General features: G+C 45.7%; 1 protein-coding gene across 1 annotated transcript in view; it reads left to right on the top strand.

The window, feature by feature from the left end:
- The window catches only part of IPO9 (importin 9), a 429,396-nt gene that overhangs the window by 67,429 nt on the left and 346,213 nt on the right, over positions 1-15,754 (top strand). The window contains exons 3-4 of the mRNA XM_086923071.1: positions 5,285-5,371; positions 7,240-7,441. Coding sequence (XP_086779197.1) covers positions 5,285-5,371; positions 7,240-7,441 — 289 coding nt within the window. The remainder of the gene's footprint in view (positions 1-5,284; positions 5,372-7,239; positions 7,442-15,754) is intronic.

Raw genomic sequence — 15,754 nt, 5'->3', positions numbered from 1 at the left:
GGCTACCTCTATTCCAGTTCTAGCACTAACGGATTATGGTCCGATAGTACTAGTACTAGTGGTAATTTCGCTATATGGCAAAATGAATTCAATGAGTTAGAAATAAACATGTAATATAATGTAGCATGGGTCATGTGTGGATTAAAAAAATTACTGTACTCTCGATCGTGTGATCTTAACAACTGCCAACAGTCAATTAAGCCATGAGTCTGACACATATTCCTTAAGGCTTGAAATACTTTTGGCTTCTGTTCCACATATCTTCACCCTCCCTCAAGAGACCAGTCGTTTGGTAGATTAATATTGTAGTCTCCACATACAATAAGAGTGAGCGCGTTCGCTTGAGATAGATTCAATACTGTAGGATTATCACTATTGCATCCATATATTGTACACAATGTTAGTTTCTTCCCCGCCCCATATTGGCATTAAGTGATCGCCCAACGACTAAATTCTTTCAAACCTTATCGCTTAAACTGCAGCCCCCCTCCTTTGGCCAGAATCACCACAGGCCGTACTTTGGCACCCTTTGTCATTGCACTTATCACCCTAAATCTCAGTGTATTTAAAATATCGTTTTGACTGGTCTATATGTGTCTCCTGGAGGCAAATGATATTAGCACCCTGCGACCCAGCCACATATATTCAAGGACGCCAATCTCAATACCCCTATACAATTTTATGGTGCTAGACACGACTGATACCATATCCCCATTAAACCCGGCCACCCTTCCAAAAATCTCTATCCTTTTACTAAAAAGTACTGCACACATGTCTATGAATTCTAAGAAACAATGCAAACGTAACTATCTTCCTCTCCTCCCCTGTCTCAATACCCCCCCTCCCTCTACACCCCCCTCCTTCCACCAAAAATTAGACAACCAGGCTCAAACATAAGCCTGTGTGAGAAAGTCTGTACCACCCCTCCTCTCTCTTTACCTCCTCCCCCTTTGAATGTTCCCTGCCAGATACCTGTATCTGTATCCAGAGGAACCACTTTTCATAAGCTTGAAATCCTTGCTTACAGTAGTTCTCTGCTGCAATATCGTCCAAGAATTTCTGTGCTTGAATTTCAGAAGTGAAACTGAAATTCTGGCCTTTGTATATCGCCTTCAACCTGGCTGGATTTCATAGGAAAACCAAGGCCCCCTGCAGATTGAAATGGGGTCATTAATTGTCTGAGCCACCATCTCCTTTTGACTGTAGCATGTGCGAAGTCAGGCATAGCAAAAAAGGAAAAACCTTCAAACCTCCTTTTGACATTGGGTCTAGCTAGATCATACATGGCTGGACGAAACAAAAAGTTGGCAAAATAAATCAATTTGGCCTAGAGGAGAGATTTTCCTTGGAGGAATGCCTTGATGGTGAAAGAGGGAATCTGTGAGCACGTTGAACTTCCTTGTCCCAATCCCATGTAGAAAGCTCGGGAAGGGAACCTCTCAGCATATTTACTACCAACTTTCCTACATCGTAGCCATTGCAGTTTTCCGTGACCCCTAACAGCCTTAGATTATTGCGGTGCTGCCGGTTCTCGTAGTCCTCGAGCTTTCACATCACATCCTTTATAGTACTGTCATGCGATGAGGCTTGCGCCTTCAACGTTACCACTGTGCTTTCCAACCTTTCAGTGCATGACTCCACCATATTCAGTCGCTCAGCAATGTCTGAGCAGATCTTTCCCACTTTCTATACAAAGCCTTGGAGTTTTAGTGGCTAGCCGCGCCTGTCGATTGTTTGTTTTGACATCATCCTGGAAGGTTAGTAGGGACAGCAAGATTAGAGCCAGTGAGGGCTCGGCCGGGTTTACTCGATTCATATGATCTGAGATCCCATCGGAATACGCCGCTGTTTGCTTCTCACCTTCAACAATTCCATCAGGGGAGGGCACTTGTGTTGCTGAATAGTCCCACTGTAGTTCCTCCACTGTCTCGTGCTCCCCTGGAATCTTCCTGCGAGCCTTTTCCCCGACGCCCGTTATTTTTTTCTTAGTGGTTGTGGCTTTCTTTGAGGGCTGGTATTACCTGAGGAGGAGCCCCCGCTATCCTCCTCACTACTGATAGAAGAGTTCAAGATTTCAAACATTAGCTCATCTGTCAGTGAGAAGGATTTTTTTCCCCCCGGTACATCTTGGGTCAAGCAGCCAGCTTCCATATCTCCTGTTTGGCCCTCACCTCCTCCAAGAGTGTAGTCCAGTCTTGCTAGCCACAGCTGTTACCCTGCTGTCCTGTTCGCTATTCATTATGCCAGACGTACCTGTATCAATCATCAGGGGTTGAGTTCACTCAGTCTAATATGTATGGCATGTACATGTGCCTCTATGATGGCATTATCACAATTTTCCTGCCAGGGAGTCATGTTTTCCCCCATCCGTGACGTCTGCCCTTTTACTTTGTTCAGTGGGTGTTTGCACTGCAGATGTTATCGCTTGGGCAGTTTCTGATATATGACCGCTTCTAGTCCTGTCCATATCACCATTGCTATTGTTAATGCTGGAATCCTTTTGCATCTCCATTTGGGCGGCCCATTCCCCTCCCAAAGCTATGGGCGAGAAGATGTTTAAAATGGATGGTTACGATTTCCCTACATCATGTGGTTTAGCTCGCCGTAGATTTGTTTTTCCTGGAAGTTCAATTTTGTCATGTTCGATATTTCCCCTGTTTGTCTCCTTCATTTGGCCGTAGATCCCCCCTTTTAGAGGTCCATTTTCGAATCCGAGCCCTCACGCCGTAACTGTACGGCAGTAGTGGTCGTTCGCTGATTTCCCCTTCCTCGAGCAGCCATTGCAACTGACTTTGTGTTAGGCTCGGGTTCTGTGTCTAGCAATGCTCCAGCCGATAGCATGTTGCAGTTTCCAGACAACCACCGCAGAACGTAGGTGTGCCCGGAACCTGCCGCTGTTGTCTGCATAAGCTGCGTTCGGGCCTCCCAGCACCCCCCCTACAGAAGTTCCCTTTAGCCTAGCAGGCATGTCCTCGCTGCCTGACTTGATGGAATGTCCATCAAGTCTGAGAAATCCACATTAGAACATAGTGAACGTTGCTGACTCCACTGCAGCTCCAACGCATACTCGCAGCCACCAGCCGGGATATTTACACCGCCAAGGGGGATAGAGGTAAGCGGTGGCTTCTACTCAGACGACATTTTGCTGCTGCTATTTTAAAGAGCACTCTGCCTTTATTGGTCAAGCATTTTCATACTGATTTGAGTTTAGTTCAGAGATCAGTAGGAGATTGATCAAGAGAAAATCTGGTTGTTTAAGTGACGGAATAGTCTCAGCAGCAAAGATGCCTAGTATTGACACGGATTGAGGAACATGGCGGCCGGCTAACAGCGGGCCGCTGCTACTCACCTCTCCGGAACTTGAAGATGCTGAACCGCAAGGAGTCTCACAGAGACGCCGTATAAAAACTTGGCTCACATAAGTGCACTATAGTTTTTGTCACAAAGGGGGCCCAGTACACCCTAGAGCACCTAAAGCTGCATTTGTCTTCCATTCTCACGCAGCAGCAGCAGCCAGTCTCCTGAGGGGACCAGTGGTTTCTGGCAGCATTGCTTCTGTCTGGACCAGCGACCTGCAGCCCAGTTTCACCACCAGGTAACTGGTGGCAGTATCAGCACAAGTCTCCGGGCATGCCTGCCTATTGTGGAGGCATCAACTTCTCCACATTTTATGTGCCCCTTAAGGACTCCGCCCCAGGCATGAAGGAGAAAGGACAGGGGAGACCTCCTAGGAGAGCCAGGATGGTGGACAAGACTATACTCACCCCTTTACCAGAAGGAAAGCCTCAAAGTATTTCACGCTACACATTAAGGAATTCACGTGTATATTTTAGTTTTGGGTTGTTTAGAGGTGAGGGTCCTAGCACATCCACCCCCAATAACTTTTTCCATATCTACACTACTGCATTATCCAGCCCACTGCCCCCAAACCAGTGTAGTATCTCCGTTAGTTAAGGAGTCCCTCCCTGAACGTAAACAAAGGAAAAAGGGTGGATGGAAATCAGTACCCCCTTTAGACCCCCTGTCCAGAAAGACTAAAATTACTCCCTCTTTGAGATCGTATTTTAAGGTCCAAGGGAAGGAGGCAAGCTCCGTGCCCACTACTCTGCCTCATATAACCATTCATAGAGGAATGGCTTCTTTAACAGACCACAGAGACCAGGAGTGGCTCGCTCTTTCTAACCGTTTCCAAGCTTTGGGGGAAAGTAGAAGACATTCCAAAACTACATCTGAGACGGAAATAGGGACACCTGGAATAGCAACAGCAGTGGGGAGAACACATCTGACCCCCCCTCCCCCAGTGCAAGACACAGGAGGCCTACTGCGTGCCCTCTCGGAAGCGACAAGAAGCAGGCTCACAATTTCTGAGGGCTAGATTCTATTTGTCCATGGAGCAAAATTATAGTCTTTTCAAGCAAGCAAGGGAGAGGTTTTTCTCCAGTATACGTTGCGTGTTCTTGTATTTGAAGGTGCTCTCATATGTGATAAGGAACAAAAAAGAGGCTTGGTGAAATAAATCGGTTGTCTGTGATCACACAGTTTGGTCAAGCAGGGAAACTAAGATTAATTCTAAATTCTCTAGTTTCACACTGTGCAATTCTGCCACTAGATAGACAATCTTTTTCTCAGATTAGAGGTTAATGCTTTATCCTTAATTCTGTGAGGATTTGATTAGAGTGTGTGTGATATGCGGAATCCACATTTTATTTTTGATAGTTTTGCATAGCACCAACCTTGCCCAAGGATATGAGAGCTTCACTACAGGCCAGAAATTAGCAGTCCCACATTTATAGCATGCACTGTTTTGAGGTGGCATTCTGGCATGTGAAAGGTGGTTCCCATTATTGAAATCAATAGGATCTGTGGAACTCTGTCAAGGAGGGGTGCTGAGAGAAGGATATGTGGGGTCGGGGGGGGGGGGGGGGAGGTTTATGTTCATTCTGTTTCTACAAATGTGTGTGATGTTAGCACCCATTCCTGTAACGTTGAGGTTTTTAAACTTTACAAACATGGTTTATTTCCCTATCTTTATTAAAACAATGCACTTTTCCTTCAGCTGCCTGGTATCTGGTGTGGGTACTACATATTGTCATAAAAGTAAACTGAACGTATCCGTTTGAGGGCCCATTGCTGGTTGGATTTCACACCGGCTTCTAAAATGGCCTTCTCGTTAAGGTCTGTTGTAAATTTTCAGGGCTCTGTGTAACGGGCTTTTACGTTGCCAAATTAAAGAAAAACGAAACACTGCATGTTTGAAGCTTATATCTGATGTTTGTCTTTCCAGCTTGCATCGGTTGTTCTGAAACAGTATGTGGAAACTCACTGGTGCTCCCAGTCGGAAAAATTTAGGTCACCGGAGACCACTGAAAGGGTATGTATTTGGATTGCCATTAACCATTACACACTTCCTGGTGTACTAGGTTAGATCTTAAGGTTTCCCACTAGCTAAAATGTGAGGGTTTTCTGATAATGAGTATCTAACCTGTGTGACTTAACTGGGCTGTGGTAAAGGTACTTGTATATTTCTGGTTCTCCTATTTTCCTAACTCTAGGAGGACAGCATGGTATATTGTGAAACTGCGTGTGTGCCTTTCATCCTGCTTCTTGAACCAAGCTCTGCCACCAACAAAGCATCAAAAATAATTAGTTTTAGCGAGCATGCCGTGTTTAATTACTTGCATGCAGGGAATTACTGCCTTGTCTGATAATGATCACAGCCTGAGGTTTGCAAGCATGTTTGTGAGCGTGTCCGAGTGGACTATGACATCAGTATTGTAATGTAAGAGTGTCTTGGGGGTGATCCAAATGACACAGTAACGAACCATGTAGGTGTTAATAAAGGTGTACAGATTCTCAGATACGTTTACTGTTAAAAATTGGGTTTCTAGTTGGTAGAGGTATGCATCCTGTCCAAGCAGGAACCACAATCCTAATCCAGTTATGTCAGATTCACACCCTAAATTAACCTGTGCTCACCCTCTGGTAGCTTGGCACAGAGCAGTCAGGCTTAGCTTAAGAGGCAAAGTGTAAAGTATTTGAGCAACAATTCAAACAGTGGAAACCCCTCACAAAAGATAACACACTTGATTAAAAAAGTATAGCTTAGTTTTAAGAACAAAAAAAGACCAAAAGGACTAAAGTCCAGAATGTATTACCACAGTTATGAATTTTTAAAGAATAAACTCAATTACAGTGCTTAAAAACATAAATCATGAACAAGGGCTATGTGTTTGCGCTACACTGAGTCAAATCCAATAGTTCATGCCAACCATGATGGAGTACTGGTCAGATACAGGGTCCAGCCTTGGCCCGCTGTAATGTACCTTGTTTGCATCGAACAAGAGGAGCAGAGTACGCGATGTGAGCCTTAGGATAAAGGCGGGTGATGCGTTGGAACTAGGGTCGCTGCACTGCGCAGTTGGCACTGCGTTGCAGTGGGACCTCGCAGTGGTGGAGACTCGTCCCAGTCGATCCTTGCAGTAGTGGCGATGCGTCAACGTTGAGGCAGATGCACCGGTTCCAAACCGTGGACATCTTAGATGCATGGATTTTTGCTGGAGCAGCAGTTTATACCCATTTCCAAGGGCCCAGGCCTGGATTGGCACCACTTGGCATTAAAAATCACAATCCTTCGAAGGGCGAAACCTTAAAGTCACTAAATTAACCAGAGTTCAACCCCCAGGTAGCTATGATGCAGAGCACTTAGTAAAATGTGAATTTATTCAGTACTAAAGCAATAATTTGCAGTGGAAATGCAAAACAATAAAAATCCCCAAAATGAATTGGAAAAACTGAGTAAAATTTAATAAACGGAATGGCACAAAAATGTCAAAAATAATCCTATAAGGGAAACCCAGATATCACACAGTGGTAGTAGTAATCAATGGTTGCAGTAGAACAGGACGTGGGCGCAATATGACACTTTCCGCGTTGAAGTGACTGTCTTCCTGGACAAACATCTTGTCTTCTTACTTAAATCCTTTAAGTCAGAGTCCACCACAGACGTACACTTCTAAAGTCCCACAGGACATCAGGGGAGGCAATTAAAAATTCATAGGGTAGGCCAACAGGAGGGTCAAGTCCAGGTCGACTTGCCACTGGTCAGCTAGGTGGCTGCAGGAAAGGTCTCTTGTAGCTTGTTTCAATTAGTTTTCCAGAAGCGGTTACTATATTTCATGTGCCCTAGTTCATCCTATTGTTTTCAGTATGCCTCAAACTGTACTGCTTTTGATCTTGCAGGCGAAAATGGTCATCAGACAGCTGCTTCCCAATGGGCTGAGGGAGTCAATCAGCAAGGTGCGCTCCAGCGTGGCCTATGCGGTATCTGCAATAGCGCACTGGGACTGGCCTGAGGCCTGGCCCCAGCTTTTCAGCTTGCTGATGGAGATGCTAGTCAGTGGAGATCTGAATGCAGTGCATGGAGCCATGAGGGTCTTGACTGGTGAGTCCCATGAGTGCCCAAGACTTAGCTATACAGGCTTCTATAAAGCCATGGATTAAAAGGGGGGATGGGGGGGTGGGGCGTGGCCTTATTGAGCCAACTATATACTGTAGCACCGGCACAGTCAGTGGAAGATACTACTTACTGGCAAAAGCTATATATATATATATATATATATATATATATATATATATATATATACACACAGATATATAGGTAGATGTGTGTTTATGTATTTATAGATCTAGATAGATGTAGCAATGAAGATGGATATATCTATATATAGATATTTATATCTATATATAGATGTCTCTGTATATCTCTCTCTCTCTCTATATATATATATATATATATATATATATATATATATATATATTAGTATGTATATCTCAATTTAGAGCATTTTTAAATTAAGGGGAGCATTGACTTGTCCATGTGTAGAGTAAAAGTGCACAATTTAGTATTATGATCAATAAGCAATATCCATCTCCCAGTGAAGAATTCAAGTGCTTTTTACTGTGTTGCAGTTCTGTAGGCTAAAAGAACAATGCTACAAACTCGGTTGTATAACCCCAATCCTCAGTTACTGATTGTAAATTTAGAGTGTATTTCAAAACCCTTTCATGAAGGCATCCATCTAGTGAAAGCGGCCTGCAACCGCTCACAGGCCTATGAACAGAGTGAGTGTCATTAATCTGACAATTGTACAAGGAAACCCCAGCAAGGAGAGCACTGTTCAAAATCGCGACAGGTTATCAAAACACGAATTATGTTTTCTGATGGTAGATCAAAGAGTTTTATTTTTTTAAGTGAGCGGGTAACCAATGCGATTAGCCATTGATTTAACTCTTTAAAATTGGCAAGTGAAGAAAACTGATAACTTAGTGAAAGTGATTAAGAAAGGAATAACTTTGGTGAATTGAAACACCTAAAGCCTCTAAGTATCATGCCTTGAAGCTCCTAATGGTTGGAGTCGGGTCAGAGGTTAATGTGGTGCTCAGAAAAAAGTTGCTGCCATGCCCACAAAATAACTTCCAAGCAAATGGGTTTGGGAACACCTGAAGGCTCATATCTAATGTTCCGAAAGGTCAAGTAAAAAGACAAAATGATGTATTACCTTCCACCAATGTACTACAGCATACACCGTTGAGAACCCAAAGTGATAAAAAAAAAGTCCAACCGACCTCAATGGGATTTTTTGGTGGTGGTTGTAATTTTGTAGTTCTCTGGAGAGTGACAGAACTATTTATCTCTCAAGCCTGCAGCAATGGAAGACCTTTTGCTGTAACTAATGTCAGTCGAGGTGTGGTGATGTTTGCTTGAATGAACCATACCAGTTTTCCCAGCCTTTTAAGCTTCCGCCTATAATGCTACATTGTTCCATTTTCTCAACCCCTTTCTTTAAAAAGTTTGTGAGACTGTTTTTAGTCACTATTTGTTTTTCTTGTGACCATTACTATAGAGTACTTTTTTAGGTCTAGCCTAGGCAGCGCTTGCGCTGTCTATACGAGACATGCTGTATTCAGGATATGGGCATAAAGCTCTGCCTACCCTCCGCCCATCTTTTTAATTGGCTCCTGTCCTTGTCCTTTGTAAATGGTTGCTTTTCATTGGTTATTAGGCTTTGTAGTCCCTCCTTAGTATCGCCCTGCCTCTTTTTATAATCTCCCATCAGGACACCTCCTATTACATGTGTTACGCCCTAGGTTTCATTGCAACCTCAAGGCACTATTTTCTTAGAGGCCTTCAGACAGTCACTTGGTCCTAAAAAAGGTTGGCAGTGGTTACTTTACTCACTAGCACATCTTACATTTATATTAGGCCTTATAAAAAATGTCCCTTCATACCTAATCCGGAATTATTATAATAATTATTTTGTCACATTTCAAAGCTACTAATTGTATATGTTATATATACTGTGGTGCTGTCTTGCATGCAATGCATTATGGGTAGGGTGGATTTACCATATCAAAGTTTATCATGCTCACTAGGGATATCTAGGCGCAGCTTGCGGTACTGCACCTATACATCTGTGTTAGACCTTCTATAAATTTCCCTTCATCAGCTCCACATAGAGTACAACCTAATGTGAGGGTATCTCCCCATAGATCTCCATCTGTCAGAGCCTCTCCTCTTCAGTCTTCGTCGTTGGTGGCTCATTCTGGTTCGACGTCGAGGCGGTCGACGTCGAGGGACAGGCAATCGGTCCCGGTGGAAAAAGCTACTGTGCCAGTGTCTAGATCTCACTGTTCAATAAGGAGTTAATCATCCTCTTCGTTGGGGATAGAGATTGTTCTGGTTACGCCGGAGGGCTCTCCGGTGCGCAAATCACCTCTTGCCAACAGGTCTCCTAGATGGCTGGAAAGCATTCGTCAGTGGAGGATGCAACCCAGAGCGGATGAAAGGTCTCTTGCATTGGAATGCGCACAACCATCTGCCAGTGGGTCTCCAAGACGTTCCAGATCACATCGGTCTCCTACACCACGGAGATGACACAGGTCGCCTACAACGACCACGTCAATGAGGTAATCCTACAGAGACTATTCTCCTACGATTTCATCAACGCCACCTTCCAGGGTATCACCTGTTGATGATCTGAGGACTTTCATCGAAGTGTTGTGACGGGGTGCCAAGAAGTTTAATATAACTGTCTGTGCCTCAAGTCACTTCTTCGGTTATATTTGAGACATTACATCATAAGTCTTCGGCAAGACCTCTTCTGCCTTTAGTCCCAGGGTTACTGGAATCGGCAATGAAGACTTTTTTAACACCTGCCACAGTGGGCTCTAGGCCTTCGAGGATTGCAAAGAAATATAAGTCTCCGGATCAGGATCTGTTATTCCTCCGCACTGACCCACCATCAGATTCTCTCATAGGCGCCGCTGCTAGGAAGACACATTCTGCTACGTCTGTTTCATCTGCTCCACCTGAAATGGATAGCAAGAACATGGACTCCTTGAGATGGAGAATGTGTAATACAGCGGGTTCAGTAATGAGTGGCGAGTGCAGCTGCGCTACGGGGCGCTACGACCGACTTTTATGGGATTCTTTGAGATGGTTAGTTGAGAAATTACCCAAGGAAGATCAAATAGATTTGTTGGAAATCGTACAAGGAGGTTTGGTTGCCAACCAGATTATTAGTACGGCGGCCGACTCTGCTGATCTAGCAGCTCATGCTTATGCCTATTGAATCTTTTCCAGAAGATCAGCCTGGCTCCGACTCACGGGCCTCAAGCCTGATGCTCAGAGGAAAATCGTTAATCTGCCGTTTAATGGATCCACGTTGTTTGGGCCGCATGCTGACGATGAAATGACGAAGATGAAAACGGAACTAGATACACTTAAGGCCGTTGGCCTAGAGAAAAAGAGTTTTGTCATTGCTTTCATCCCTACGACAAGCGGTCTTTTCAGCAGCATGGGCAAACATCAAACTGTTCCTCGCAAAACCAGGGCTAATCGCAACAAAGGTCTCAGTTTCAGCAACGCGACCTGGACCGAGCAGAGGCGGAAACAGGCAGCAGTCTACAACTGCCAAGTAGCCTCAGAAACCACGAAACAGACCTTCCTCCAAAGCCGTTGTCCACTCCGGTGGGGGGGAAGCATTGCATTATATCTGGACCAGTGGAGGCATTTAACAAACGACAGGTGGGTCATCGACATCGTTCAGAACGGATATCTACTCAAATTCAAGAAACCTCCCCCTTCCATAGTTCCAAAAAAGGTTTTTCATCAAAATCACAATTTGCTACAAAAGGAAGTGAACATCTTTTTAAACAAAAAAGATATAGAGCGTTCCAACTCCACAAAGAAATCAAGGATTCTACTCTTGTTTCTTCCTTGTTCAAAAGAAAGGTCCCACCGCAGAGTACAGACATATTCTAGACTTGAGGTTGTTGAACAAATTCATTTGAAGGGAGAAATTTCGGATGTTGGCCCTTCATCAAATCTTCCCCCAACTTCACCAAGGGGATTGGATGTGTTCCATTGATCTGAATGATGCTTATTTTCATGTGCCCATTTCAAATAGACATTGCAAGTTTCTAAAGTTTTGAGTCTCTGTTCAACATTACCAATATGCGGTTCTTCCGTTTGGGCTGAAGTCAGCTCCCCGAACTTTTTCAAAATGTATGGCTGCCTTCCTTCGAAAGCGGAGGATTTTTATTTACCCTTACTTGGACGACTGGCTCCGAAAGAGCTCCTCACCATCTCTGCTACAGGATCATCTCTCAAAATGCCTGCAACTGCTACACAAACTGGGACTTCAGGTCAATTTCAAAAAGTCCATACTAAACCCAATTCAAAAGATTCACTACCTGGGCTCCTTCCTAGACAAAGAAAAAGCAAACGTGTGTCCTTCGGAGGAGAGGTGGTTATCAATTCGAACAAAATGCCAGACTATTCTGCATACAAGGTAGCCAAAAGTTCGTCAAGTGTCATCTCTACTGGGGTCAATGGCGTTGTGCATCTTTATAGTTCCAAATGCAAGACTGCACATGCGTCCTCTGCAGCAATGTTTAGAGGATCAAGGATGCAAGTATCAGGGTGCTGGTAGGATCAGATCATCCTTCATCAGGCAGCCAAGGATTCCATCCGATGGTGGTTGAAGAGGTCGTACCTAATAAAAGGAGTGCCATTTCATCAGGATCCCCCAACACAGACTCTGATCACAGACTCCTCTCTCCAGGGTTTGGGTGCTCATATGGGCCCTCTGCAAATACAAAGTCTTTGGTCCGACTCCGAGAGGGGTTACCACATCAATCTACTGGAGCTAAGGGCGGTACACCTGGCCCTCAAGTGCCTGTTCCCGTCGTTAAAGTCTCGATCTCTTCTAATTCAGACAGACAATACGACGACAATGTACTATTTAAACAAGCAGGGAGTTACCCGGTCAAGGACTCTCTCAATGGAGGCTCAGACCATATGGAACTTGTTGCTGGCAAGAGACTTGTCAATGGTAGCTGTGCATCTGCCAGGCTCTCTCAATTCTCAGAAACAGTGGTTCCTGAGGAATATATACCTAATATTTAATTTGAACAGACTGAGCGAAAATTCGCATTTGTCCAGGGTTTCATGAAGGTGCCAGAGAGAAAGGAGTACACATACACTGACTCTGTTTTTTTTAAAAATAGGTTTATTGCAGATTCGTAAAATACATAATCTTACTCATCAACATTCCTGCTTCCGACAATATCAATGCTTAAGTCATGAAATAAAACATTACACATCCAGTGTACCCATATCTCGGAGGATGGGCGGCGTTATCCGTAAAACATGTGAGACATATTTGACAAATGATAATTGTAACTGTGCAGCAGGGAAGTCGTAAATCTGCATTTTCTTTCCCCCTCCCCTCCCACCCCGTCCCAAACGTAAAAACTGTTACAACCTCCAGAGGCAATAGCACTCTGTCAGTACCATCTTTATAAAAACATTTGTATTGTTTTTCCCACAAGTTAGTATCCAAAACATGCATGACATCATCAGGTAGTGATCCTACCTTCCTATCCCCACATCCCACCCATGACCGTCAGAGTACATACCCTTAGTACAGGGTTCTTCAATCTGTGGGGCGCGCCCCACTGGGGGGGCGCGGCGCCTTCCCAGGGGGGGTACGTGCTCCACTCCGATCTTCCCTTTGTGCCCGTTCCTTTGTCTGGGTGATTCTCCCGGGAGGGGGCCAATTCACGGAGTCGACAGATTCGGCTGTGGTGGGAGGCACAGAGTCTCCTCTGCTAAAAACGAAAGCTGCCTCCCACTGCAGCTGAAGCTGTTGACTCCGTGAATTGGCCCCCTCCTGGGAGAGTTAGCTCTTCCCAGCAAGGAGAAAAGGTTGCACCAACCCGGCCGGGCCACTTGGGCTGTCCCTGTGGTAGCTGTGGGCTTACTGGCCGCCTGCCAGTGAATTCATTTAAATTATAATTTAATTCATGGCCGGCCGAGGGAGAGTGCAGTGGGACGCCTCGTCAGTGATCGAGTCATGACTGACCAGCGTTATGGTAGCAGCTGCCACCCGGACTCACTGAGGACACACACAGCTGGCAGCCTCCTGGACAACTAGGGTTGTTTGCTGCAGGGGTGCAGTGGATTCGCTTGTCCTGGCCTGAGCTGCCAGCTGCCTTGAGTTGCTGATGCAGCGCTCCCTGGCTGAAGATCAATGAGAACAAGTAGTAGTCGTTGTTTACCAGCCACCAACTGAGTGTGTGTCAGTGTGTAGTAAATAGCAAATTTCTAATTATGCGCGCCGTGCGATCAGACAGTGAGTGCTCACAAGCCAACTCCACCCTAAGGAAGCTTTTTCGGTCTGTCGCTAAAACATTGCCTCCCCCAATCCCCTGAAGACTTAATCAGATTTCGAGATCGTACACACCCTAACCCAGGGAGACGATCTACCAAGTCCCAGTAGTGGTGCTGAAAGTAGGGGTGAGTGCGCTTCCGCAGCATCCCAATAATTCTTTAGGTGACAAATTGCTGCAAATTAAATTCTGTTGACTTGAAAGTACTATTCCCTTCCCTGAGTGCATGTTGAAAATATGATATTTTAACTTGTGAAACTTGGGCTCAGGCTGGGGGTTCATGTGAAAGTAGAAAGCCACAAAATCCCAGAGGTTTTCTAATGCACATAAATAAAAGCGTGCTTACTTTACTTTGCAAACTTTATATCTCAGAATACGGTATACTCATTACTTTTACTGCATAATACGATTACTTTTGGGGGCGAAGCTAAAGTCCTGCTTAAGATGGCGACTATACTAAGTTATTGCCCTTCCATTTGTGGTGCTTTGCAGCAGTTTAAAGACCATAGACTTTCTTGTTGCTCAAATGGATGTAATTTCTGATATTAATATGGTTCTCTCATCTTCATTGTTTGATTTTGCTCACGAGAAAGTATTACTCTTAGTTGTTCAGTGTCACTCATTATACTGAAGCAGTCAACTCCGTGAAATAACCCCCTCCTGGGAGAGTTAGCTCTTCCCAGAAGGGAGAGAAGGTTTCCAGAGAGGTTTTGAGGCACGGGCGGGGTGGGCTCTGGCCCAGGGCCCCAGCCTTTCAAGGGGGGTGGGAGTGAGGGGTGGGGGGGGGGGGCAGGAGTCCTTCAGTTATTTTGGGAAGGGAGGGAAAGGTCTCAATCCGGGTTTGGGCCATGAATCGGGACGGTGGGCTCTGGTCTGCGGTCCTCAACTCATGAGGATCTTTGTGTGGGCCCCGAAGTGTCGGTGTTCAGGGATGTTGGTCTGCAGATTCGAATTTGAATCATCAAATGTGTGAGGGATGTCGGGTGGAGCCGGCCACCAGATGTCCGTTATGTTGCCATGTGGGTGAATAGATGTATGGGTGGAGTGGTGGATGTATGGGTGGGGGGGGGGGTGGGTGGAATGGTGGATGTGTGGGTGACATGGTGGATGTATGGGTGGGAAGGTGGATGGATGAGTGAGGGGATGGATGGATGGATGGATGGGTGAAGGGGTGAATGGATGGTGAGAGAGGATGGATGCATGAGTGGAGGGATGGATGGGAGTGGATGGATGTGTGTATGGTTGGAAGGGTAGATGGCTGGGTGGATGGATCAGTGAAATGGTGGATGGATCGATGGGGGGTGGCTGGTGGACGAGTCGGTGGGTGGATGGATGAGAAGTGATGGATGGATTGATGTATTGAAGGGTGAAGGGGTGAATGAATGAATGAATGGATGGATAATTGAAGGGTTGGATGTGGGGGATGGATGGATGCAGGAGTGAAGGGGTGGATGAGTGGTCAATGGATGGATTCATGAGTGGATGGATGAGTGGGTGGATGGGTGAAGGGTGGATGGAGGGATGGGTGGCTGGGTGTGGGGGGAATGGAGAGAGAGGGGGAGGATGGATGGATGAGTGAGGACTTGGATGAATTATTGGCATAGTGGATGGGCAGGTGTGTGCATGGATGGGTGAGGAGAGGAGCATGGAGATGGCTGGGCCAGAGAGTGCATGCATGAGTGGGGGGAGTGTGGAGAGCGGGCGGGAGGGATGGATGGGTATATGGATGAGGGGGGTTGAGTGGGTGGACGGATGAGTGACTGGGTGGGTGGATGAGTGGGTGGGGGGATGGCTGGATGGGTGAGAGGGTGGGTGGTTGGATGGATGAGTGAATGGATGAATGAGTGGAGGAGTGGATGTATGAGTGGGAGGATAGCTTGGTTGAAGGGGTGAATGGTTGGATGGATGAGCGGGTGGATGAATGGGTGGAAGAGTGGATGGATTGATGAGGGGATGGATTGGGGGAAGGGATGGATGGATGGATGGGTGAGGGGGTGGATGGAGGGATGGATGGGTGAGA

This window comes from Lissotriton vulgaris, chromosome 5, assembly GCF_964263255.1.
Source record: "Lissotriton vulgaris chromosome 5, aLisVul1.2, whole genome shotgun sequence".
In the NCBI taxonomy this organism is placed as follows: domain Eukaryota; kingdom Metazoa; phylum Chordata; class Amphibia; order Caudata; family Salamandridae; genus Lissotriton; species Lissotriton vulgaris.
The sequence above is the reverse complement of the archived record's forward strand: the minus strand, read 5'-3'. Positions and strand labels throughout refer to the sequence as shown.